This window comes from Ailuropoda melanoleuca, chromosome 12 (assembly GCF_002007445.2).
Source record: "Ailuropoda melanoleuca isolate Jingjing chromosome 12, ASM200744v2, whole genome shotgun sequence".
In the NCBI taxonomy this organism is placed as follows: Eukaryota; Metazoa; Chordata; class Mammalia; order Carnivora; family Ursidae; genus Ailuropoda; species Ailuropoda melanoleuca.
The window spans coordinates 29,959,087-29,985,863 of NC_048229.1; the positions used below are offsets into that span (position 1 = coordinate 29,959,087).

At 55.3% G+C, this 26,777-nt stretch overlaps 1 protein-coding gene across 1 annotated transcript; it reads right to left on the bottom strand.

Annotated features, from left to right (window-relative positions):
* Positions 1 to 372: 372 nt before the first annotated feature.
* On the bottom strand, positions 373 to 26,592 carry MYBPC2 (myosin binding protein C2). Its single transcript, XM_002917819.4, is given in 29 exon segments — positions 373 to 495; positions 1,784 to 1,970; positions 3,339 to 3,475; positions 3,640 to 3,799; positions 4,759 to 4,898; positions 5,138 to 5,333; positions 5,428 to 5,516; positions 5,699 to 5,866; positions 7,312 to 7,446; positions 7,869 to 8,057; positions 8,492 to 8,596; positions 8,680 to 8,839; positions 10,087 to 10,226; positions 10,738 to 10,767; positions 11,106 to 11,212; positions 12,814 to 12,833; positions 12,835 to 12,980; positions 14,857 to 15,029; positions 15,983 to 16,088; positions 16,179 to 16,303; positions 18,379 to 18,511; positions 18,782 to 18,975; positions 20,974 to 21,033; positions 21,213 to 21,258; positions 21,965 to 22,082; positions 22,502 to 22,650; positions 23,743 to 23,829; positions 24,345 to 24,434; positions 25,513 to 26,592. Coding segments are annotated over 29 exon segments (3,420 nt in total). The 5' UTR covers positions 25,532 to 26,592; the 3' UTR covers positions 373 to 484.
* Between the last annotated feature and the right edge of the window lie 185 nt (positions 26,593 to 26,777).

The following is a 26,777-nucleotide window of genomic DNA, read 5'->3' on the forward strand; positions in this document are numbered from 1 at the left end:
CCCGGGGCCCCCATGAGACCTAGTGCCCACCATTCCATCATGGCTACCTCACTAGAGTAGTCTTCCCCGTCTGGGCTTTGGTTCCTCCTAACTCGTCGTAGTTGCCACTGCAGCCAGCCTGCCTCCTTCCCACTCATAGTAGCTAATCCCAGAGGGCTGCCTCCGTGAGGTCTTGGTTCACCTGTGACTTGTAATTGCCATGGCAGCATGGTAGCATCACTAAAGTAGCCTTTCCAAGATGGCGGCCTCAATATGGTCTGTTTCATCAGGGCTGCCTTATCATGGTTGCCATTCCAACCTGCTGTCCCCATCATTAAGCCCCTATAGGTAGAGGTAGGCAGAGCTACAGATTCAAGGACAGACACACACAGGTTGTAGACAAGACTATTATTTTCTCAGTGGTAACTCTAGAAAGGGAAACAGTGTTCAGGGAGGTCCAGGTTAGGACCCAGTGGCCAATTATCTTGGCAGATGGAAGACAGTCTCACTGTGGCACTGTGGGGGAAATGAGAGAAGAGTGGGTAAGGTGGGCTGGGCTTCCCAAGTCCCTGTGCCCCACCCCAGGCCCTTTTTCCTGCTGGATTCATGCGGCCAGCAGGGGGAGCACGTCACATCTCGGTGGGGCAGTCAAACCACTGTCATAGGGCCTGCGATTCCTGTAGCTTTGAACCCCAAACTGGGATGGGATTTCTAAGCAGCTGCTGGTGACAAGCTGTCACTAGAATCATAAAGGGATATTTCTGAGCTGATTCAGTAATTAATAAAGAGGATAGCAAAACATTAGAAATTGGGTCAGCCTGGAAGAGCAGTGTTCAGAATGACAGCCAGTAAGGCTTGGGGAAGGTCTCGCTTGTTAAGGGTTCACAGCCACTTCTGTCTTCTGGGCGGTCATCAGGACCAGGGGGAGTCACAATTGGGGAGGGACCCTGGAAGCCCATATTAATGTCAGTCACATCTGAGGGACTTGGGTAGCGGCCTCTCCAGTCAGCCCTGACTGGCAGATGTTGATGGGCTGGAGCCCAAGGCAGAGGACACAAGGCAAAGCATTCCAGGTAGAGGGAATGGAATGTGCAAAGTCCCAGGGACAAGAGAAAGTATGACGGGTTTGTCGAACTGCCAACAGCTTGGTGTGGCTGGAACAGTGTTGAGGAAAATGGGGGTACATGAGGCCAGAGCGGGGCATGTGGGATAAGGTGCAGGACCATGGACACCAGGCTGAGGGGCTTCAGGGCTGCTGGGGAGCCTGGGGAGGGGAGGGGCAGCTCAGCCCTGGAGAGAGAGCTCCCTAGGGCCCTGTGGGGTGTGGGCTGGAGGGAGAGATGAGAGGCAAAGAGTCCAGGGAGAAGGCCGGGCAAGAACTCCAGAGGAAGAGGTGATCGGGGCTGGGGCTGAGGGGTAGACAGGAGGAGACAGGAGGGACAGAGCTTGGGGAGGAGAGGCATTTTTCTGGGCGCCCGCACAGCTCCCCACACAGGTCAGGCCTGCCAGAGCCTTGGCGATCATCTGCCAGCTCTTCTCGATCTCATTCACCTCTTATCTGTCCTTCAACTCCTTCTGGAAAGCTTCCTCAGACGACTGGCCCAGCTGCCTCAGGTGCTTCCCCATCCCCACCCCTACAACGCCCTGTGCACATGTCACCCTGCCTCGTTCTTGTTGGGGTCCGAATCCGGCTTCCCCATTACACGCCTAGGGGCCCCGGGCTGACGCCGCTCTGCCCTTGGCACGGGGCCTCTGGGTAGCTGTGTGAGAGCACGTGTGAGGGGCAGCCAGGCGGGGCGCTCACCTCGGACTTCCAGCTTGCACTCGGCCAGTGCCTCCCCCAGCTCGTTGACCGCCCTGCAGGAGTAAGTCCCCGCGTCAAAGGGGGACGGGCGGCGAATGTTGAGCGTCAGGACTCCCTGGTAGTTGGTCATCAGGAATTTGGGATCTTCGCGGATTTCCATGTGGTTCTTCATCCAGACCACCTTCGGCTGTCGAGGGCAGTGGGAGAAGAGGCCAGCTTAGGGAAGGTCCCTGGGTGATGGCAAAGTGGGCTTTGGAAGGCAGGCCTGGATTCGGATCCCGGCTGTGCTGCCACCTAATTTTGACTGGATGACCCTGAACTAGTCATTTCTCCTCTCTGACCCTCAGTCTCCTCTTTATGAGGGAAAGAGCTCACTCTGTGTCGTGGCCCACAGGACCCTACATGGTTTGGTCCCATTACCCTTCTGCCCTCACCCCCATCCTGCCACTCCCTCCCTCCGCTCCATCCACACGGGCCTCCTCGCTCTTCCTCAAACATACCCGATGGGCTCCCACCTCAGGACCTTGGCACACTGGCTGTTCCCTCTTCCAATACTGCTCCTCCCTCCTCTTTTCCCCTAATTAGCTCCCCCTTATCTTCCAGGTCTCTGCTCAGGCGTCACTTCGGGCCCCTAGGCTGCAGCAGGAATGCCCGCTGTACGTTCTCAACTACCCTCCGGACTCTGACACGCACCCCACCCTTCACGGTTTTATAGTCATTTGCATGACTTTGGATTCACGTCAGTGTCCCCCAACATCCAGGAACTTCCTGTCCAATTCACCAGCACACACAGCCTTTGAAAATGTGTGTTGAAAGAATAAACAGACTGCATGAGCGAGTGATGTAAATAAGCAAATGGAGTGAATAAATAAGCCGAGTAAATGAATGGACTGGTAGGTGAGTAAATGAGCGGAATGAATGAATGAGTACAGTTAGCAAATAAAGCGGGTAGATGGAGGAGGTGAACTAATGAATTCATGGCGTGCCTATGGGGGCTGAAGCCGAAAACTTGGAGTTGGACCAGAAGTCGGCAAACCTCATCTGTAAAGGGCCAGGTAGTCAATATTTCAGGCTTTGCCGGCTCTGTGGTCTCCGCGGCCGCACGCAATACCGAAGCGTGCAAGGCCATGTCCCAATAATGTTTTACTTAGAGAAATTGCTGGCAGGTGGATTTGGCCCGCGAGCCCTCGTTTGCCAGCTCCTGGTCCAGGTGAGTCGCTGGAGCTCAAGTGTTCACATTCCCAACAGCGGCCGGGAAACGGGACGGGGCAGAAGGTGCCAGGGAGGGAGCCCTGGAGGTTCAGACCTCCCCCAACTCCCGCCGAAGTTTTCTGTTTCCGAGGGAAGCCAGAGTGTAATGATCTGAGACTTGGGCTCTGATCGAAGGGGCGAGAGACAGGAAGTGGGTTAAAAGTGAGTCAATTCCATGAACAGAAGAGAGAGAAGTCAGGCGAGAAGGAGCGGGTATGGCTGAATCTGAGCGAAGATGTCCCTCTAGGGTCATGCACACACATGCGCACACATATGCACACACGCACGCGCGCCCACTCGGCACCTTTGGGTGGCCTCGGACGGCACAGTTGAGAGCGGCAGCGTAACCAGCCACGACCACCCGGTCTGGTAGAGGCGTCAGGAACTTGGGAGGTGTTCGGAAGTCATGCTCCTTGTACTCAAGCGGCTTGAAGGTGATTCCTGGGAAAGGCGAGATACACCTGTCAGGTGACCAATGTGGGCCCTGACTGCCTCTCCTCTGTCACCAGGTGCCATCAGCTTTGAGTCTGGGCGCGGGGGGAGGAGTCAAGGTAGAAGCCCAGCCGAGAGAGGAGACCGGACCCCACGGGGTGGGGTGGCAGTACCCGTCTTGAGGATCCGGGCCGTGTTCTTGGAGACGCCAGGTGAGTCACTGAGCCCACAGAAGTTCTCGCTGTAAACGCGGAAGTAGTATTCGTTGCCCACAATGAGGTCAGGCACGGTACAGGAGGTCTGCCGGGTGTGTTCGTAGACGGTGAACCACTCCTGGGGGGGAGGGGAGGGGCCGGGAGAGTTGGACACAGGGACACAGACACAGGAAGGGCCCGGTGAGGAAAGCACACTGAAGCGTGCGTCCCGCTAAGACAACCTGCTGTTCCCAGCAGCGCTGCTCACAATGGCCCACAAGGTGGGAATAACGCCAGCAGACAAACAGAGAAGCAAAACATGGTAGGATCCAAACCACGGACTATCACTCAGCCCCGGGAAGGAATGAAGCACCGATCCACACCGCAGTGTGGGTGGACCCGGAAAACACTCTGAGTGAAGGAAACCAGACACAGGCCACATATTGGATGATCCCATCTATAGGAAATGTCCCCAGTAGGTAAATCCATAAAAACAGGAGGCAGATCAGTGGTTGCCTGGGGCTGGGTGGGAGGGTGTGAATGCTTAATGGGTACGAAGCCTCCTTTTGGGGAGATGAAAATGTCTTGGAACTAAATGGGTTGGTGACACAACTCTGGGAATGGACTAAAAGCTTTAAAATACTTCATTTTGGGGTGCCTGGGTGGCGCAGTCGTTAAGCGTCTGCCTTCAGCTCAGGGCGTGATCCCAGCGTTCTGGGATCGAGCCCCACATCAGGCTCCTTCCTAGGAACCTGCTTCTTCCTCTCCCACTCCCCCTGTTTGTGTTCCCTCTCTCGCTGGCTGTCTCTGTCAAATAAATAAATAAAATCTTTAAAAAAAATAAAAATAAAATACTTCATTTTATGTGGATTTCACCTTAGTTAAAAAAAAGAAGAAAGAGAAAGAAAGAAAGAAAGAAAGAAAGAAAGAAAGAAAGAAAAAGAAAGAAAGAAGAAAGAAAGAAAAAGAAAACCCACCACGCACCCTATTTCAGTCAAAAGGCTTCCCTCCCAGCCGCAGCCCGCGCTCCCAATCTCTCCAAGCCTCGGTTTCCCTTTCCCGGCTGTGGCCCCACCCCAGACCCTTCTGGTCTCTCACCATGGTTTTCTTGTCGGCTTTCTGGACAAAATACCCCGTGATCTCACTGTTCCCGTTATCTCTGGGGGGCTGCCACTCCACCAGCGCGTTAGTGCCCCACACCTCCTTCACCATCACGTTCTCTGCAGGTCCTGCCTTTTCTGGAATGGTGGGGGGGTGGCTGTCAGACACCCGCCCCTCACCTCCTCTCCCCATCTCTCCCCACCTCTGCCCCCTCACCTGGTCCCCGAATTCTGACACCGCTTAGGCCTTTCCCCACTCCCACTTCCTCGCTTTTTGGCCCCATCCCAGCCTCTCACCCTCTTTTCCGTCCCAATCTCTTCACTTCCCGGCTCCTGGGGCCGCAGTGCCTCCCCCCCTGCCCCAGCTGGCCGCTCACCCACGACCCGGATGTGGATGATGGCCGTGTCCTTCATGTTCTCGATCTGCACGGTCAGCTCGTACTCCCCCGAGTCCGAGCGCGCCGCCTGGCGCACGAAGAACACGGTGTCGAAGTCGCTGGTGCGCACGTGCACGCGGGCGGGGTCCACCGGAGCCCCGCCCTTCGTCCACACCACCTGGGGCCGGGGCTTTCCCTGGGTGGGGGGGAGGGGAAGGATGGGGGGCAGAGAGGTCAGCCCAGGTCTCGCCCTGGGCCCTGACCCCGAGCCCGACCCCAGCTCGGTGCACCTGAAAGGGGACGACCAGGTTGAGGTGCTCCCCCACTTTGCGGATGTAAGTCTGGCGGAGGTGGCGCGGAAGCCGGATCTTGGGTTGCTCTGGGGGTACAGACACAGGAACGGGGGCTCAATGCTGGGCTGGGGGACACTCGAGGGAGGGACAGAGAGACAGCGGCAAGGACGTTCTCGGGGGAGGGGGGGAGGCCCTAATGATGACATGGCAAGGGCGGGCCAGACGACAGCAACTTGGTCTTTAGGAGAGCGGGCTCAGAGGCACTTACGCACGATCTCCCGGATGGTGACAGGCTGGAACAGGGAGGCGGGCTCGCTGCGCCCCGCGATGTTGACCGCCACTACCCGAAACAAGATTTTTGCTCCTGTGGGGAGATTCTTGACGGTGAAGCCACAGCGCTCTATGGGCTCCGTGTTAGCCGGGATCCAGTCCTCGGCTACAAAAGAGTAGCAATGCTGGGGACCTTCCTGGAGCCCCTCCGCTGGTTGTCCCTTCCCGTGCCTTGGGACCACCACACTGAACAGCGGTAGCTGACATTTATTTAAGCACTTATTATGACCAGGTTGGAAGGGTGGCACAAGTGTTAGTTAGCTCATTAATTTCTGCCTCTGTCCTATGTGATCCCCATTTTAGAGATGGGGAAATCAAGGTTCAGAGGAGTAGGGAATCAGGGGTGGTGGTTAGAGACAGCTTCTTAGATTTCCTGCCTCCTTGGTTTCCATCTTGGTTTTACTGCCATAGGTTGGTGAACCAGTATGGGTCAGACCAACAACCACCAACGTGAAACATCACGGTGGCCTGGCACAGATCGGGGAGGGATAGGCAAGGGCAAGAATGGGGTAAAGAGCGCTGGAAAGAGAAAGAGGGAAGAAGCTGATGAGAGTCCAACCATCCATCATTTACATGCATTACCAAATGCAGTCATCACTGTACCCTGTCAAGGAGGCAACAGTCTTCGCCCGTTTTTAGATGAAGAAACTGAGGCTCAGAGACTTGCCCACGTCACATGGTTAGAAAGTGTAGGGGCAGGATAGGAACCCACGTCTGTCTTACTTTAAGGCCTGGGATACAGTGTTGAGATGATCACACCTGTCTTCCCAGTGAGATGACCATGTTGCAGGTATCCCCACAGCCGTGGCACTGGGCCTGGCATGGAGTCCAGCGCTCAATCCATGTTTGTTCAGTGGAGGATGGAGAGCTGGATGTGTGGGAAGATGGGTGGATGGATGGACAGGATGGATACACAGAAAGATGGAGAGACAGTAGACAGATGGTCATATAGGGAAATGAATGAATGGAAAGAAGGAAAGGAGGGTGGAAGGGAAGGAGGGAAGAGGGAAGAAAGATGGTGGAGAAGAGATAAATATATGGATGGAAAATATGTTACAGGATGGATGGCTAGTTAGTTGATCCAAAGATTTTCAGATGGATAGACAGATGGTTGGATGGATGGCGAATGGTGGGCAAAGGGATGGGAAGAAAGCAGGAAGGAGGGAGAGAAAGAAGGAAGGAAGGAAGGAAGGAAGGAAGGAAGGAAGGAAGGAAGGGAGAAAGAAGGAATATAGGTAGCAGATAAATACAGGGATGATGGATGGATGGATGAAAAGATATTACTGTATGGAAGATGGGTAAAGGGAAAGGAGGAAGGAGGATGGGAGGGAGAAAGGGAGGGAAAGAGGACAAGCTGGTCAATGGGGGCCTGGCTTGAGCCACCCCATTCAGGGACTCATGCAAGTAAAGTGAAGACACAGGATCAGGGCAGCCCACCCCACCAGAGAGTTCTCCCTGCATTGCCCTATTTGCAGTCCCCTGGACTGGACCCCCACCAGGGCTCTGTGTGAGCCATCGTGTGCTCCCCCCAGGCCTGATGGGGCCACTCACAGCCCTCCAAGCAGTACTCCACCAGGTACCCATCGATGCCGCCTGCCCCAATCCTATCTGGAGGCCTCCACTTGAGAGTGGTGGTGGTGTCCGTCACGTCATCCACCACCAGGTGCAAGGGTTCACTTGTGGGTGCTGTAAGAATCCAGGGAAAGGGGAGGTGGTGGTAAATGAGGGGTCGGTGGTCACAGGGAGGGGCAGGGATCAGAGCTGAAGTCACCGATCAGGAAAGGACACAATATGGTGGGCCAGAGGTCAGTGAGCCAAGACGTGTCATCATGAGTCATTAAAACAACAAGATATATCAAGGGACAGTGAGGTCTCCAGGAGCAGGGAGAAGTGTTAGTCTGGGAGGTCAGAGGCCCGTGAGGTATTTGGGCAACGGCACAGAGTCTAGGATCACAGAGATTGGTGACTAATATGCTGGGTCAGTAAGAGGTCAGGAGGTTGGTTAGGGCCTGAGGGTCAAAGGCCAGGTGTAGGGTCAGAGATCCGTGACAGGCAGGGCAGGGGTTGGAGGTGGACAGGGGCTTGGGGAGGGTGCAGAGGAGAGTCACCAATAGGCATGAAGGGCTTGGTGTTCGTGCTGGGCTGGGAAACCCCGATAGCATTGACAGCAAACACCCGCATCTCATAGAGGACGCCCTCGATCATCTTGGTGGACTCATAGGTGGTCTCCGTAAAGACCTCAAAGTTCAGCTTCATCCAGCGCTGAGAGCCCTTCTTCTTCCGCTCCAGGAGGTAACCTGGATGGCCCCCCCAAACAGAAGTGAGTGCTCATGGGAAGGCTATGGGGTTGCAGGTCAGTTGGAGCAGTGAGAGGCACATCAAAAGGTCCCATGACCCAGACAGGTCTGAGGCCGTGAATCTTGGGTTGGTCTCAGGGTCACAGAGCAGTCAGCAGTCACCAGTCATGGGGTTGGGGGTCAGGAACAGTCATGAGTCAGGGGTCACAGAAAACCCTAGGCTGTTGGCCAAAGTGAAGATCCCCAGGTCGTTGGGAAGCAAAGAATGAGAGTGAGACCAAAGGAATTGCAAGACATCAAAGATGGAGAACATCTCAGAGGGTGATCACAGAGGATGCTAAGAACTCTCCAAGACCAAGGGATAGTTGGGGTGGCAGGGAAGGGGGAGTAGGAGGGGTCAGAGGTCATGGGAACTCTGGCATATAGGCACTCACCGGTGACTGGGTGCCCCCCGTCATACTTGGGTGGCTCCCAGACAAGAATGGCCCAATCCTCTCCAACGGAGGTGACACGCACAGCCTCCGGGGGGTCTGGGACATCTGTCGGAGGCAGGATGGTCAGGGGGTCCCTCAGGGCCTCAGGGAACCACCCCTGGCTCACTCCCTCAGCTCCCTCTACTCACCCACAACGCGCACGAAGATGGAGGCCACATCCTCGCCCAAGGGATTGGTGACCTTGATGGTGTAGCGGCCCTCGTCTGCTCGATCGGCACTCTCGATCACGAAGCTGCTGGTATCTGCATGATTCTCAATGCGGACCCTGCCTTCGATGGCCGTGAACACCTGGACACAGCCACGGGATGGCCTTGCTCCACCTCTCCCCAAGGCCAGACCGCCTCTGCCCTCCATGGCTCAAAAATCCTCCAGCGGCTACCCGTCACCCCACAACACACAAGGCCTTGGACCCAGCACAAGAGGACCCATTAGATCCACACCCAGCCTTACCCTTCTTCCCCGTTGCCTTCCTTGTCCTCCAAACACCACCCTCATTAAAATCCCCAAGATCTGGCATGCCCACTCCTCTATTTGCTCTACTCTTACTCATCCTTTGGGACTTGCCTAGAAGTTGCCTCCTCTGGGAAGCCATCTTGGAAGCCCCCAGCTGAAAGTGATGGCCCTACACCCTGAAGTCTCACAGTTTCCAGTATCCCCTTTTATCTCAGCCCTGGTCACCCTGGACTGTGACTGCTTGGGCCCATGTCTGCCTCCCTCCGATAGTGAAGGCTCCTCATGGTTGTATCCTCAGTGCTATACACAGAGCCCTGCACAGAGGAAGCCTTGGGGTGTATTCGCTGACTGAAGGAATGAATGAAGATTGAGTCAAGTCTATCCATTTTACAGACTAGGACTCTGAAGCCCAGAGGAGAGAAAAAAAATTGAACTGTCCAGGGCCTGGAACATACAAGATAAAAATATTTGTTGGATGGATGGATGGATGGATGGATAACTAGATTGACTGATGGATAAATGGACAAATGGATTAATTACTAGATGAGAAGATGGCCGGATGATGGGGCGCCTGGGTGGCACAGCAGTTAAGCGTCTGCCTTCGGCTCAGGGCGTGATCCCAGCGTTATGGGATCGAGCCCCACATCAGGCTCCTCTGCTATGAGCCTGCTTCTTCCTCTCCCACTCCCCCTGCTTGTGTTCCCTCTCTCGCTGGCTGTCTCTATCTCTGTCGAATAAATAAATAAAATCTTTAAAAAAAAAAAAAAAAAGAAGATGGCCGGATGAATTAAGTAATCAATAAGTTTATGAATGGAAAGATGGGTGGATGGTTGAGTTGATGGATGGCTGATTGGTAGGCTGATTGATTAATGGATGGATGGATGGATGGTGGGGCACCCCTCATGTGGCAGGCCTGTACCATGTGATAGACAAATATAATCTCCAGTCTTCAAAACAACCCTCTGAAGAAAGATCTTCATTCTCATTTTACAGACAACTGAAGCTCAGAGAGGGGAAGCCACTTGCCTCAAGTTGTCCAGCAGAGAAGTCAGGGCACTGGGAGGGGGGGGAGCTCGCCATACCTCATCTCCCTTCAGCCAGGTGGCGACAGGACGAGGCTCCCCGGTGATGGACACATCGAGCCTCAGCTTGTTTCCAGCCACAACCACAATCGAATTCTCTGAGGTCTTCCCTGAGCAGTCCAGGTGGATCTTTGGTGGCTCTAGTGGTAGAGAAGAGATATTGGGGAACTTGGGAGTGGGCAGCTGGGTCATCCCGATCCCCACCAAGGCAAGCTGGGGTCCCCAAGAGTTGGGCTCTAACAGCCATAGAAAACCTGGAGTCCTGCCCCCAGCCCCTCCTCCCCCAGACCCAGGGGTCAGGACCCCCAGCCTCCTCCCTCAGACCCAGGAGTCCAGGTCCCCAGTCCCTCCTCCCTCGGACCCAGGAGTCCAGGTCCCCAGTTCCTCCTCCCTCAGACCCAGGAGTCTAGACCCTCAGCCCCCTCCTCCCTCAGACCCAGGAGTCCAGGTCCCCAGTCCCTCCTCCCTCAGACCCTGGAGTCCTGCCCCCAGCCCCTCCTCCCCCAGATCCAGGAGTCAGGATCCCCAGCCTCCTCCCTCAGACCCAGGAGTCCAGGTCCCCAGTCCCAGGAGTCTAGACCCTCAGTCCCCTCCTCCCTCAGACCCAGGAGTCCAGACCCTCAGCTTATCACAGGAGCCCCTGGTCCTTACCTTGCTTGGGTACATACTCCACCTTGATTTCTGGAGGACAAGAAGATGGTACAGTTGGCTCTAAACCCAGTGGGCCCCTTATCCCACCCTCCCGCCCCAGAGGCTGAGGGGAAGATCTGGAGTCACCCAGGGACCTAGGGGGCTGGGGATGGGTCCAGGCCCATGACTGCCCTTCCTCCCAGGTGGACGCACTTCAGAACACACAGGGCTCTCTCCATCTTCTTCTCTGATTCCTCCCATGAGATCAGCAGATGCCTGCTCTCACCGCTAATACACATTAGGGAAACCTAATCCTAAAGGAGGGCATCCGGGGCCTGCTGGGAAGGTGGGTGCTCTGGCCCCTGGGGAACACAAAGGGGCAGCCTCACCCAAGAAGTTGAGCTTGGCTGAGAGGGACAGGGCATAGCCATCGGGCACGAATGTGTAGTCTCCCTCATCCTCAGGGCGGACGTCATCGATCACCAGCTTGTGGAACCTAAGGGGTTGGGGGGACAAGGCAGGGGTCAGATGGGTCAGCCTGAGGATTACCACGGAGAAACATCTTTTTTTTTTTTTAAGTTTATTCATTTAAGTAATCTCTACACCCAATGTGGGGCTCGAAGTCATAACCCTGAGTGAGAGTCACAGGCTCTTCTGAATGAGCCAGTCAGCTGCCCAAAGAAACACCATCTCAGTGCACTCTATATTCCCATGCCCACCAATTTTTTTTAGTTTGAGAGAGAGAGAGCATGAGCAGGGGGAGGGGCAGAGGGAGAGGGACTCCCCACTCAGTGGGGAGTCCGAGGCAGGGCTCGATCCCAGGACCCCAAGATTATGACCTGATCTGCCGAAGGCAGATGCTTCACCAACTGAGCCCCCAGGCGCCAACCCCCATGCCCACCTTTTTTTTTTTTTTTAAGATTTTATTTATTTATTTGAGATACAGAGAGTGAGAGAGAGAGCACAAGCAGGGGGAGCAAGGGAGGGAGAAGCAGGCTCTCCACTGAGCAGGGAGCCCAACGCAGGGCTCGATCCCAGGACCCTGGGATCATGACCTGAGGTGAAGACAGATGCTTACCCAACTGAGCCACCCAGGCGCCCCCATGCCCACCATTTTTATTCTGAGTTTTGAAATGCTAGCATCTGGGTTCAAATCTCAGCTTTGCCACTTATTAACTGTGTGACCTTAGGCAAGTCATCTAAGCTCCCTGTGCATTCAGTTTCTTCATCTGTAAAACAGATAGAATGATAACAATCTACACCAGGGATGTTGTAAAGCAAGTAAAAATCTCCCTGGCACATAATAAATGCCCTACTAGCATTAGGATTCATTCTCAGAATTATCGACACCACCGGCAGGCAGGGTTCCTTACACAGAACCCGGAGAAAGCCTACGTTCTGGCAAGAGGTATGGTCAGGAAATGCAATTCACCCCTGTACTGGGGCACAAGCGTATTCAAGCGTGCTGTTCTACTGGCATCACGGTGGCTCTCCCTACCCCACAGGTTACCAGATGCTTCTCTTCGATGTCCCTGTGCCACCTGTTGAATTCCAGTCCCTTGTTTCTCCAGCTAGACATCTCCCCCATTTTGTAGGGGACTGTTCGCAAATATGGACACAACTTCTCCCCTCCCTGTATCCATGCTCCTTGTGATAAGACCTTGCAGCCTGTGGCTTCCTTTGCCCAAGAGACTGTGGCAGAGGTGACATTGGGACCGTTCCCAGCCCAGGCCACAGAGGCCTTGTTTGCTGCTGCTCTCTCTCGGGATGCTTGCTTCTGCCCCAGGCATACGCCAGGACTGGCCTCCTGGGGGATGAGACTTCGCATGGACCAGAGCAGGGGCAGGCCAGGTGTCCTGGCCGAGGTCCTGACAGAGCCCAGGAAGATCAGCAGAGCAGATGTTCGCCTGACCACAGAGGCCTGAGAAAGGCCATCCTAGATCAGCCAGCCCCCAACCAACCCGCAGACTCAGGAGTAAATACATCCTCTTCCCCTTACACCACTAAGTACAGAGATCGTTGTTCTGCAACCGTAGCTGACTGATACACATGCCCCGCCCCGCCCCACCCCCGCCACCTCCACAGTCTCTCCCGCACCTCCCCACGTGGGAGATGGTGAATCCTCTTGCTGGGCCGCACCTCGATCCCGTTCTTGTACCACTTGCCTGTCACCTTCTCATCAGACACCTCACACTTAAACACGGCCTGTTCCGAGGCCTTAACCGTCAGATCCGCAATATCCTGCAGGACCTCCAACTGTTTCTCTGGACAGGGACAGAAGGATATGGGGCCATCACAACTCCAGTCAGCCCACAGATATTTGCAAGCACCTACTCTGTGCTGAGCACTGTTCCAGGCACTGGGGATAGAGCTGCGAACAACCCAGAAACATCCGCGGGCCTCATGGAGCTCATATATTAGTGGGGAGACAGTCGGTGAACAGGGAAACACAGAAACGTATAACAAGAGGGAGTGATGAGGCCTGAGGAAAGGCAGGGAAGAGTCCATGCGAGAATGCAGAAGGGTCCCCCAGGTAGCAGGAACAGCGTGTGCAAAGGCCCTGTGGAGCAGAGCAGCCTTGTTGGTGTGGGAAACAGCAAGGAGGCCAGTGTGCGGTGAGCGAGGCAGACGTGGTAGGAGATGAGATGGGCAGGGGCAGATGGGGCCAGATCACAGACCTAGGGGACCCCAGAGAGGACTCCAGCCAGGCAGGAGCCACTAGAGAGTGTTGCGAAGACGGCTGGGATCCGACTTTTTTTTTTTTAAGGGGCATCTGGGTGGCTCAGTTAGTTAAGCATCTGCCTTCGGCTCAGGTCCTGGGATCGAGGCCCACGTCCGGCTCCCTGCTCGGTAAGAAGCCTGTTTCTCCTTGTCCCTCTGCCTGCCACTCCCCCTGCTTGATCTCTCTGTGTCAAATAAATAAATAAAATCTTGAAAAAAATATACTTGCTTTTTTAAACAAAATGATGCATTTACATGGTTTAAAAATAAAGGAAATGGATTTAGATACTAGAAGGGCTATCTCCCACTTAGCCACCTCCAGCCCTCCCTTCTCCAAAGGCACTATCCATTCAATCGATCACTATGAAACCAAATAGGTATATAGGTTTTCTCTCCTCCCTCCTTCCTTCCCTCCCTCCCTTCCTTCCTCTCCTCTCCTCCTTGCAAGTTGTAACACATTTGCTTTTTCACCTAGCCATACAGTATCTTGGAAATCCTTCCGTATCAGTATGTTTCAAACTGTCCTTTTTTTATGGCTACGTATAGACCTACCGTAATTGATTTGGTTCATAAATACCCTGGTTTGGGGTTTTTTTGTTTTTGTTTTTTTAAGGAATTATAGATACACAAGGGTTTGCAAAAGCAGTGCATGGAGTCCCGTGTGGCCTTCAGCCCGCTTCCCCCGGTGCAGAGGGTGACATCTTACGCAGGAAAGTGACCTGGGCCCTGGACAGCAGGGTGCTCAGTTTCCACCATCTGACTTACATTTTACAAGGCTCACTCTGGCCGGTGTGTGTGTGAGTGGAGGAGGAGAGGGGCCATGGGAACAGGGCACCCAGCGACCACTGCGGGCGTTCAGGCATGAGGGGTGGAGGCCTGGGGCAAGTGAGGGCAACAGAGGTGGGGAAGAGCAGTCAGGTCCCGGATATCGTCTGAGGGGGGAGCAGCCAGGACTCGTTGGTGAATTGAATGCAGGGTGGGAGGCCAAGAGGGGAGTCAGGGATAGCTGCAAGATTTGGGGCCTGAGCAACTTTTTAAAAAAGATTTTATTTATTAATTTATTTGAGAGAGCGAGCCAGAGGGGCAGAAGCAGAGGGAGAGGGACAAGCAGACTCCATGCTGAGCACAGAGCCTGACGCGGGGCTCGATCCCAGGACCCCGAGATCATGACCTGAGCAGAAACCAACGGTTGAACCCTTAACTGACTGAGCCACCCAGGCACCCCCGAGCAATTTTTTTTAAGTTTATTTATTTAAGTAAACCCTACCCCCAACTTGGGGCTTAAACCCATGACCCCAAGATCAATATTCACACGTTCTTCCGGCTGAGCCAGCCAGGCGCCCCAGGGCCTGAGCAATTCTGAGCTGTGAGGAGGAGCATGACCCAGTGCGGCCCCCACCCCACCTGGAGGCTCCGTACCTTCCACGATGAGCTCAGCCTCACACTGGCCACCATTGGTCATGACCTGGTAGCGGCCCCCATCCTCCAGGGTCACTTCCGAGTAGATGAGAATGTGACGCTTCCCATCCTTTTTGAAGCGGTATCGAGCCTTGAAGGAATCCTCCCGCGTCATTTCCACACCATCTTTCATCCTAAGTGAAGGGGATGTGAAGGGGAGAAGTGAGAGACCGCATAGCCCTGGGTCTGGATATCAGAGGGTGAGGGCCAGAGAGACAGTTCTGAGCAGAGGTCAGGGGTCAGAAGGGAGGTCCCAGGAGGGAGGAGGAATTCAAGTTGGCAGAAGCATCTTGAATAGACGGGTCACAGGTGGGATGGTGGGTCACAGGAAGTCACACACCACAGGGAGATGCCACAAGGTCCCAGTTGGAGGTCAAGGGATATGAAACATTGGGAGATGTCAGGGCATGGAGGGAGTCCTGGAGTCCCAGAGAGATGTCAGGTATTGTGGCCTCTCTAAATCGTACTTCCCTGTCTGAGAAATTCCTCCCTTCCAACTTCTTTTCTACCTCCTCATCATTCAAATATCAACTCCATTGTCACCTCCTCCAGGAAGCCTTCCCTGACCTCCTGAGTCACTTCTCCCTATTAAAAAGTGGTTATAGCTTCTGTTAGTGCTCCTCTGAAACACTTGTAAAAATAGGTGCTCAATAAAGATTTGTTGGATGGGTGAATAGATGTGGGGATGGATGAATGGATGAGGAGATGGGTGGGTGAGTGGGTGAGTGGATGGATGGATGGATGGATGGTTGGACAGATGAACCAATGGCATAAATGGATGGGGTGATGGATGGGTTGATGAACGGATGGATACATGAGTGGACAGACCAAAGGATGGATGATTGGTTGAATGGATGAATAAATGAATCTGAAATAACAGGGATCAGGAAAAGGACCTGGAAGAAGACGAGATGGGTAGAGGTCAGAAGTTCCAGGAAGAGGTCATGGGTGAAGGTCAGGATTTATAGAGAAAGGCTGAGGTCTTCCGGTGACTACTGGGTAAAGTTCTTCAGAATCTTTAAGAGGGCTCATAAAGATCAGAGCTGAGGCAAAGAAACTGTGGGCTCAGGGATCCAGAGTCACTTACCACATGACCTGGGCGCCATCTTCTGATACCTCCACTGACATTTCCACCCGGTCACCCACAAACACCTGCTGGTCCTCGAGGGGTTTGATAATCAGGACTGGAGGTTCTGTGAGACACCGAGGGACAAGAGGTCAGTAGTTTCAGGACCCCTTCCAGAGCCCCACTCTCTAAGCTGAGGCCCAAATCTCAGCCTCACCTCTGACAAAAAGCTCAGTGAAACATTTCTCATCTTTGACAGCAACCTCATAAGCAGCATCGTCCGCCAACGTGCACTTGTGGATGGTGAGAATTCGCTTCTTACCAACGTTCTCAAACACGTACCTGGTGCAAAAATCTTGTCTCAGGCTAGAGCCTGGAGATCATCCCAGCCCTGGGGTAGATGTGCCCATCAGTTCTCAGGGCAAGTCACTCCCTCTCAGAGCTAAATTGTGCAGGAGGGGACAGAGGGTCTAATTTCTAGTACTTAAATAACTACAGTGGAAATCCTAACTGCCCCCCATCCATCCATCCTCCCCTTCCATTTAGCAGTAGCACACAGCCACCCACCTAGAGAACTACATTTCCCAGCCTCCCTTGCAGCTGGGATGGTGCGCCACTAAACTTGGGCCAATGGAATGTGAGTGGATTCGACCTGCGTAACTGCTAGGTCATCTCCACCTTTGAGTTGCTTTCGCTGGACTTCTCTCCTTCCCCCTTCCTGTCTGCCAGGCACAGATGTACCCATGACCCAGCTTCAATCATGCGGATGAGGACAAGGCCACAAGAAATGGTGCAGGGGCGCCTGGGTGGCACAGCGGTTAAGCTTCTGCCTTCGGCCCAGGGCGTGATCCCGGCGTTATGGGATCGAGCCCCATCAGGCTCCTCCACTGGGAGCCTGCTTCTTCCTCTCCCACTCCCCCTGCTTGTGTTCCCTCTCTTGCTGGCTGTTTCTGTCTCTGTTCAAATAAATAAATAAAATCTTTAAAAAAAAAAAAAAAAAAGAAATGGTGCAGCCAAAAATGTGGAACCTGGGTCCCCAGACAATCTTTAAGGATAAAGTCGACCTACCAGCCTCAATCAGCTAGAAATACATTTCTCTCTCACTTAAAGTCATGTAACCTAGGGACTTTTACAGCAATGTAACCCGTACCTTAACTAACCTAAATTTTTATCTTATCCAACATGCTCCTGACGAGAAACTTTAAAGACACAGCCAGGGCGCCTAGCTCAGTCGGAAGAGCACACTGACTCTGCAACTTGGGGATCCTGGGTTAGAGTCCCACATTGCATGGAGAGCTTACTTAGATAAATAAATAACTTAAACACACACACACACAGCCAAGAAAAAAATAATAAAACTAGAACCCATCCAAGAGATCACTGCTGCAAACATTTCAGCCTCTGTCTTTCCGATCTTTCTATCGGTACATATGTGGATTGACATTTTGTGAAGCAGAAATGGGAACCATGCTTCTTCCCGTTTGCTAACCTTGACCAGATTCCCATATTAGTATATATTTTAGAATCTCTTTTTCAGTGACTACACAGCACTTAGGTAAGGAATCATACATTTTTGTTGTATTCCATTTTTGGCTACAACAGCAAATGCTTTAGTGAACATCCTTGCACCTAAATATGCATAACCATGATAACTGTCTTAGGGTAAATCCCTCGAATTGCACAATCTAAAAGATTTTTAACACACTGCCCTTTCAGAGATTTAGCAAGTACCATTCCTGCCAGCAGCATTTGTGTACCCATTTCCCTATGTCATCTCCAGCACTGGGTTTTATCACTTTGGAAAGTCTTTGCCCATTTAGAGGGCAGAAAGACTATTATTTGTTTGTATTATTATTGTTGTTGTTGTTGTTATTTGCAAGGTTGAATGTGTACTCCATAGCATATTGGCCATTTGGGTTTCTTCTCAACCAAATTCGTTTTCATTACCTTTGTCAATTTTTTTAAGATTATATTTATTTATTTTTACAGATTTTATTTATTTGAGAGAGAGGGAGCACGAGCAGGAGGAGAGGCAGAGGGAGAGGGAGAAGCAGACTTCCCGCTAAGCAGGGAACCCAATGCGGGGCTCAAGTCTAGGGCTCTGGGATCATGACCTGAACCAAAGATAGACGCTTAACCGACTGAGCCACCCAGGTGCCCCTAAAGATTTTTTAAAGAGTAATCTCTACACTCAATATGGGGCTTGAACTCATGACCCCAACATCAGAGTGGCATGCTTTGCTGACTGAGCCAGCCAGGCACCCCTCCTCTGTCAATTTTTTTACTGAGGTATTTGCACTTTTCATATGAATGAGGGAGTACTCCTTCTGGGTTAAGAGTGGTCAGCCTTACATCTGGGCCCTCTCTGAGACTCAGATCTCCCTCCACTTCCCACGGGACAGTCCCTCCACACATACTTGGTACTTGGTTTGATCTCCTGGCCATTCTTGTACCACTTAAGGGGAAGGTCTGGGTCACTGATCTCCACCACCAACTTGATCTTGTTGCCCCTGTCCACTTGGTAGGCTGGATCCAGCTTCTTCGTGAAGGCTGGAGATGGAGGGATGCAGGCGGAATGGCGCTGGGAGGTTCTCACTGCCCTGGTCACCCCCAGAGCTGCCACATCTCCCTCCCCAGACCATGGACTCTCCCAAGGTCAACGTCAGGAATCCTCCCATGAACTTGGAGGTGCCTGGCAACAGGGCTCTATTACTGCTTAGATTGGGACCTTCAAGAGATAGGTCCAGGGTCCAAACATCCAATACCCATGATGCTGGGATCCCCCAGACAGGGCCCAGCTCCCCTCAGAGCAGTGCTGACCTGCGCTCTTCTTGACCTCAACCTTGGCCTTCTTGAGCCGCTTCAGCATGCCCCGGAGGTCAGTGATGCCATACTGGAAAGCGATCCTCTCATACTCGCTCTTCTTTGCCCCTTTCAGGAGCTCCCAAACCTCAGGGGGGATGCCTAGGTCATCATCATCTTTCTTCTTTTTCTTCTCCTCCTCAACCACCTCCCTGAGGGCAGGGAGAGCGGGCAGGGGCCACAGGAGGGGGGGTGGAGGGGCAGTTAGGATTAGGAGGTGAGGTGCTCCCTCTGCCTTGGCCCTCCCTCTGCCTTCACCCACCACTCTCTCTCTCTCTCTGGGCCTGGTACCCCTTTCCTCTCTGCCTGGACCATGGCCTCAGCCTCCTCGCTGACCTCCTGGCCTCCATCCTGCCCCTTCCCCTCCAGCTTGTTCCCTACATGGCCCCTAACTTCCACATCAAATGTCACCCTTTCCTTGTTCAAAATTCTTCCATGGGTCCCCCACTACCATCAGGAGGAAGCCCCAGCAGCTCAGCCTGACAGTCATGACCCCACCCACCATGCCATCACCACCCCCACAACCACCCAAGCATGTTACTTGCCTTACCAGAACCCTCCGGGCCCCCTCCTGCCTCCCAGCCTTTGCACAAAATGTTTCCCTGCCCAGATGACCCCTCCCTACTTTCCCTTCCTGATGGACTCCTCTTCAGACCTAGTGCCAAAGCTCCCTCCTCTGTGAGGCACTCCTGGTCTTCCCAGGCAATAAGCTGCCTTCCCTCTGGGTTCTCACCAGGCCCCTGTGGGACCTTCTCTCTGATCACACTAAACAGCCATGGTCTCTGCCTGTGTCTGTTGGACCAGACCCATCTCCCCAAACCAATCCGTGACTTGATGTCGGGGACCCAGTCAAATTTCTCTCTGTCCCTTGATCTCAGCCCAGACCCTCAGAAGATGTTTGCTGAGTGAGAAAGTGATTAGATCTCTGGAAAGAAGGAAGAAAGGGAAGGGAACAAAAAGAGGAGAGATGAGTGGGGAAACAGGGGGACTGATGAATATTTGGGATGATGTACAGAGCACTGGGTGGGAAATTAATACAGACATGGGTCGAGGTGTTGATGGACGGCTAAGGTGATGGATGTGTGGGTCCATGGATAGGTGGGTAGGTGGAGAATGGGTGGCATGAAGATAGGTGAATGGGTGGATGGGGGATAGCTGGGTGAGTGGATGGACTGATGGGTTGGTGGCAAATGGTTGGGTAGGCAATTGGGTGGATATGTTGAGGGGAGATGGCCGGGTAGGTAGTTAGCTGGGTAAAGACAAAGAGATGAATCTATCAGTAAATGGGATTGTTGTGGATTTGGTTATGGGGATAGATGAATGAGTAGAAGAATGTATGGGTAGACCAGCGGATAATGAATAACCAAGCGAATGGACAAGCATCATACTGAACACCATAAAATTACCAATATCCCATCATTTTTACCTAAAGAACAGCAATTTCTTGTAGATCAATCGAACAGAGAGCTAACCGGGTGGATGGGATAACGGATTCAGTTGGGAGAGAGATGGAGGTGCAGATAGATACATACGTGGAAAGGAAGATGGATCATGGAAGATGGGTGGTAGAAAGGTGGGTAGATGGTGCCTCCATAGGTCAGAAATGGGATTATGGCGTGGGTGGGTAAAGGATGAATGTATGGGTTACTGAATGGGTGGCTGAGTGTAATGGCGGATGAATGAATGGACAGATGGGAAGATGGTGGGCAGATGAATGGATATGTGGGCAGATGAATGGGCAAGTGGGCAGGCAGGTGAATGGTTAGATTAGTCAATGGATACATAGGTAGCTGGTTGGACGGATGGATGAGACTGGTGAGTGGATGGGTGGACCCCCTCCCCACCCAGAATGGATAGATGGGTGTTTGACTGGGTGAACAGGGGTATGTGCAGATGAACTGGAGCCTAAGTGAACAGGAAAATGGATGTGAGGATGATGGATTGAAGGGTCGGTAGGTAGGTGAACTGGCAGACAGAAAGTTGAGTGGATGCGGTTGGAGGTAAAGGTGTAGGTGAACGGTGGCTGGCCAGGTGGCCAGGTGGGTGGGGAATGGGTAGATGCAGGAGGTCATAGAGGGGAAAACGGGGAGTCCAGAGCTGGCAGCGGAGCCTCCTCCTCTCCCCTCTCTAGGCCAGGTGGGTAGGCTTACCTCTTCTTCAACAGGCCACTGAAATCCAGCTCACCCGCATCATCTGACTTCCCTTCGCCCCTGTGGCCATTGAGAGGGTGTGAGAACCCCAGGAGGTCCTGTACCCTCAGGCCCGCCCTGGGTCCCCACTCCTCCCTTCTCCCACAGTTCCCCCTCCCAGGGGAGACACTCCCACAGTCCTCGGCACCAGCAGACACCACAACCCACTCCACCTCTTCCCAGGCTCCAGGATCACTTACGAACGCTTGAAGCTTTCTAGACCCTGCACAGAGGCGTTGCGGGGCACTGGGGAGAGGAGATGGGGGGACAGAAGGTGAGCTGGAGGTGAGGCCTGATCTCAGACCAAGAGTGCCCCTCCAGGCCTGCACAGTCTCCACCCAGGCCCCGTCTTGGATCAGCACACCCTGTCACTTGGGCCTGAATACCTGTTTCCCTCGCTGCTGCACCACCCCGAGCAGCCTCTCCCCCCTCACCCTTCACCCCAAGCAGCCGTCCCCCCCCCCATCCTCCTCAGCAGGCTCTTCTCCCCAGGCCTGGGCAACTGCCTTCCCTGTGTCCTCCATATTTAAGCCCCACACATCCGGGGCTGTAGACCCCAGAGCCTGTACACCCTCAGGGGTCCACACATATGCCCCCAAATCTGTAATAACCTCCCACTCAGCTTGAACACCCTCGCCCTAAACCTGGACACCCTTGCTTCCCAAGCCCTTACGGCTACTTTCTCAAGCCTGTGCACTGTGACCCTGGGATCTACTTAACTCACCTTCTCAGTCTTCGCTGGGCCCCCAAAACCCTGCACCCTCTCACCCCCAAGTCCACACCTCCTCGGGGTCTAAGCTCGTAGACTGCCTCCGCAAATTTGAACGCCCCGACCCCGCCTCCCCAAATCTCCCCCCCACATCTGCACAGTCTCCTACGCCAGGCTGAAACATCCACTCCAACCCCCCGCAACACAACCCTTTGCTCCCCTTCCCCACCCCCACCAGCGCACCCTCCACATCCACGTTGAAGGCACAGCTGTCGCAGAAGTCCTTGGCTTTGACCTCAAGGCGGTAACTCCCGCGGTCCCCCAGGACCACCTTCCCAATGTGCAGTTCCACGGTGTACACCTGGGGGCCGGGACCAGGGGTGTGGGTGCATGTGACTGCTCCCAGCACCACCCTACACCCCCCCCACCGGAGCCCGCCTCACATCTCCCTCTCTGGGTCCTCACTCTGGCCCCACAGGAGGGGCCAGCTGTCTCTCCATGCCTGGATGAGCTTGACCCCGGGGAGGCCCACATCCCTGACCCCTGAGACCTTTCTGGGAATGCACAGACTAACCAAGTGCGCCCTGCCCTAACCCAAACATTCTCCCTGCCATCCCCCACAATCTCCACCAAGCAGCCCCACACAACCTCTATCTCTGGAGGTCCTGTTTCCCAACTACAGGGGCTCCAGGCCTTAGGCAACAGGACTTCTGAGACCTGGGGGCTGCACAGCCTCCATCCCTAGCCCATACGCCCTCAGCGTCCCCACGGGGTCCTCACATTGCTGGCAGAGTCGTGGGACTCCTTGAAAGTGAATCGGGCCCCGCTCTTGCTGCCCAGCTCCAGCCACTTCCCCTTGAACCACTTGATGGTTGGTGTTCCTGGGAGCTCCTTCCCATTCACCTTGGCCACAATCACCGTGTCTTTTCCTGGGTGGGTGGGGGGGATGGGAGGGAGTGGCCAGACAGGAACCATGAGACACTACAGAGAGGACTGTGAGCTTCTCCTCCCTCAGACCCAGGAGCCCAGGTCCCCAAACCCTCCTCCCTCAGACCCAGGAGCCCAAGTCCCCCACCCCTCCTCCCTGACCCAGGAGCCCTGCTCCCCAGCCCCTCCTCCCTCAGACCCAGGAGCCCAGGTCCCCCACCCCTCCTCCCTCAGACCCAGGAGTCCTGCTCCCCAGCCCCTCCTCCCTCAGACCCAGGAGCCCAGGTCCCCCACCCCTCCTCCCTCAGACCCAGGAGTCCTGCTCCCCAGCCCCTCCTCCCTCAGACCCAGGAGCCCAGGTCCCCCACCCCTCCTCCCTCAGACCCAGGAGTCCTGCTCCCCAGCCCCTCCTCCCTCAGACCCAGGAGCCCAGGTCCCCCACCCCTCCTCCCTCAGACCCAGGAGTCCTGCTCCCCAGCCCCTCCTCCCTCAGACCCAGGAGCCCAGGTCCCCCACCCCTCCTCCCTCAGACCCAGGAGTCCTGCTCCCCAGCCCCTCCTCCCTCAGACCCAGGAGCCCAGGTCCCCCACCCCTCCTCCCTCAGACCCAGGAGTCCTGCTCCCCAGCCCCTCCTCCCTCAGACCCAGGAGCCCAGGTCCCCCACCCCTCCTCCCTCAGACCCAGGAGTCCTGCTCCCCAGCCCCTCCTCCCTCAGACCCAGGAGCCCAGGTCCCCCACCCCTCCTCCCTCAGACCCAGGAGTCCTGCTCCCCAGCCCCTCCTCCCTCAGACCCAGGAGCCCAGGTCCCCCACCCCTCCTCCCTCAGACCCAGGAGTCCTGCTCCCCAGCCCCTCCTCCCTCAGACCCAGGAGCCCAGGTCCCCCACCCCTCCTCCCTCAGACCCAGGAGTCCTGCTCCCCAGCCCCTCCTCCCTCAGACCCAGGAGCCCAGGTCCCCCACCCCTCCTCCCTCAGACCCAGGAGTCCTGCTCCCCAGCCCCTCCTCCCTCAGACCCAGGAGCCCAGGTCCCCCACCCCTCCTCCCTCAGACCCAGGAGTCCTGCTCCCCAGCCCCTCCTCCCTCATCCCCCTCACCATTCTCCACCGACACAGAGTCTGGCTTCTTCAGGAAAACGCCAGTGGGCTCCTCAGCAGTGGGAGACTGGTCCTCAGGTGGGGCTTCTGTTCAGAAGACAGGATTAGGGGGTCTGAGGCAGGCTGGGGAAGGGGCAGCAGGCCACTTAAGGAGCGGGGCTTAGAGCCCATTAGGGACCCTCTGCTCTGATGCCAAAGCATGGAGCAAAGTGGCTTCTCCTGACTTGGGAAAGACCAGGGGTTACCCAGGTGGCTGCATGACCTTGGCCTGTCTCCCCCACCCCTTTGGGCCTCAGTTTCCCCATTTGTGAACTCGAGGGAGGTGGACTGGATGGTTTGAAAGCGGCTCAGGGGTAGGAGAGGTGTGGAGATGGGCTGCGGCATCCAGAGCTGGGCAGAACTCGGGAATGAATCAGTCAGGCTGAGGGGTTGGGCTCTAACCTGGAGGCACTGGGGAGCCATGGAGGGTTGTGAGCAGGGGAAGGATGATTAGCTCTGGAGGTAGGACTCGAGGAGAGAGAGCAGGGTGGGTGCAGAGAGGCGAGGGGAGCCTGAGGGACGAAGAGCCAGGTTCTGCGGACCCCACGGGAACACTGGCTCACCTTTGGGGGGCTCTGCAGGAGCTTCCTCGGGGGGGGCCTCCTTGGGAGCTGGTTTGGCAGCCTCTTTGCCCTTGGGGGCCTTTTTGGCTGCTGCGAGATAAAAGATGTTCACGGTGGAGCAAGTGCTCAGCGCCCTCCTCCTCCAAAACCCAGGAGTCCAGGCCCCCAGCCCCTCCTCCCTCAGACCCAGAAGTCCTGCCCCTTCAGGTGTAAATTTATCTCTAATCCTGAGCGTCTGAGCGATCCGGTTTCCCCTTGCCCCGGGCAAGCCATGCCCCATCCACTCAGGCCACCAGGCCCTGACCTTTTGGGTCCTGGGGGTATAATTAGCTCTTTTCCCTGGGCTGGAAACTGGACACCTTGTGCTGACCACAGCATCTTTCACCTGCCCTGTCTGCTGGCTCCCGGCCCACCAGTGCCCCAGCTGCAGTGAGGGGCTGGACCCCCACTCCACAGCCTGGTTGGCCTGGTGCCAGCAGTCTGGACATGCCAGGAGGAGGGTCCCTGCCAGGGACTTGCATCTCTCCTGTTCACTTTTTCATAGAGAGAAAGCCGCACCCCGATGTAAGCAAAGGCCCCCAGGCCCATTCAAAGAAAAGCATCAAACTGCACTTAAAGGAACTCTAAATGAAGAAGACCCCCGAATTCCTTCGTGGGGAAGCCCGGATTCCTATAGAAAGGAGGCCCCCTCATCCTTATACAGACAAGAGCTCTCCTCCCCGCACAGACAGGAACCCCTAATCTCCAGACACAGCAGGACTCCATTCCCTTACAGAGAAAGGACTCAGTCCTCACTCAGAGAAGCACTCCGATCCCTATGGAGAGGACCCCAGTCCCCAAATGTAGAGGACCCCAATCACCATGCAAAGACCTCCTGGTCTACGCACACAGCACTCCCATCCCTATGGAGAAAAAGGACTCAAATTCAGAGACTCTTCATCTGCACCCAGAGATGGGCCCCCCAAATCCCTACAGAGAAAGGAACACCCTCACCGCACAGAGGAGACCCACCCACCCAACACAGATATGAGAGCCCCACCCCACAGGAGGAAGGAAATCCCTCCCCAGAGAACACATCCCACCCTCCCAAACCTACAGAGGAGCCCTTAGCCCCCATTCAGAAAAGGGGACTGCATCTCCACCCAGGGAAGGCAGTCCTGAAAGCCACCTGGTTTTGCCTCAGGCATGTCAGCCGACCTCCTCTGTCTCCTCTGACCGCAGCTTGTCCCTCAGGGCCCTAGGGAGGACGGGTGGGCCCCCAGGGGGAGCCCTTTAAGGAGTCCAGAGATTCCCAGGAGGCTGTGGGAGGTATCAGACTTGCCTCCCCACCCTCCCTTGCTGCCCCACATTCCGCAGGGCGTGTTCTGAAGGGTGAGAAATAACATCTGGACAGGGAGAGATGGCTGAATGCCAGGGCCCTGGGGAGCAGGGGTCTGGGGTTCAGACACCCGGGGCCCAGGAAGGGGGTGCTGGAGGCGAGGCCTCCCACATCTGAGGGAGGAGGGCCTGGACTTCTGGGCCTGGGGCTCAGATTCTTGGGTCCAGGAAAATGGAGAAGGATGAGGGCCTGGACTTCGGACTCCTAGGAGGTGGGAGAGGAAGGGCCTGGGGTCTTAAAATGGGTGAGGGCTCGGAGCCAGAACGCTGCCATGGGGCAAAAGGGGAAGACGGTCTAGAAAGCCATTCTTAGTATCTGCAAGTCAGGAGTTTTCGGGAAACCGGAGCTGCGAGGGAGGGTCCGGTTTCCCAGCGTAGGCAGGACGGCTGCGGGGGATGGGGGGAGGTCTCTGTGCCCGCAGGAAGGGCACTAGGGCTCGGCGACTCTCGAGTCCCGCCCCCGGGCGAGAGCACATCCGAAGGCCTGCGGCACCGGCCACCTGGGACCCCGGACTGGCCGCTGCCCCTCCTGGGACCAAGCCGACCAGCTCCTCGTGACGGTTCCCGGAGCGGGTGCGGCGGGCCCCGGACGCGGGGGAGGGGGCGAGTGCCCCCAGCGGGGAGGGTGGGGAGACCGGGAAGGCCCTGGAGGGCTGCCCGGACGTTGGCGCCCTTCCCGGCAGGGGGACCTGTGGCTTTCAGAATGGGGGGGGGGTGGCTGGACGCCGGGGGGGGGGAAGTGAAGGAGGCCAGAAGGGGGGGATTGGGGGAAAACAGGGATCTTTGAGGGGCCGTAGGTGGTATGGGGAGGAAGTCGAGGTGAGTGTGAGAGGGAGAGGGTGTGGGGGCTTGGGGTTCAGGCGAAGGACGGGAGAGGAATTAACTCTGAGCGAGGGAGCAGGTTTGAGGGAAGACAAGTCCCTCCCGATTTTCTTCCTGTCCATCTCCCCCCTCCCCCGCTTTTCCAAAACCCCCGGCAAGCCGGAAACTGCCCCGCCTCCAGGGAGGCCAAGCCAATCCGGCGGCAGCCTCTGTGTGATATCACGTGTTGCCAGG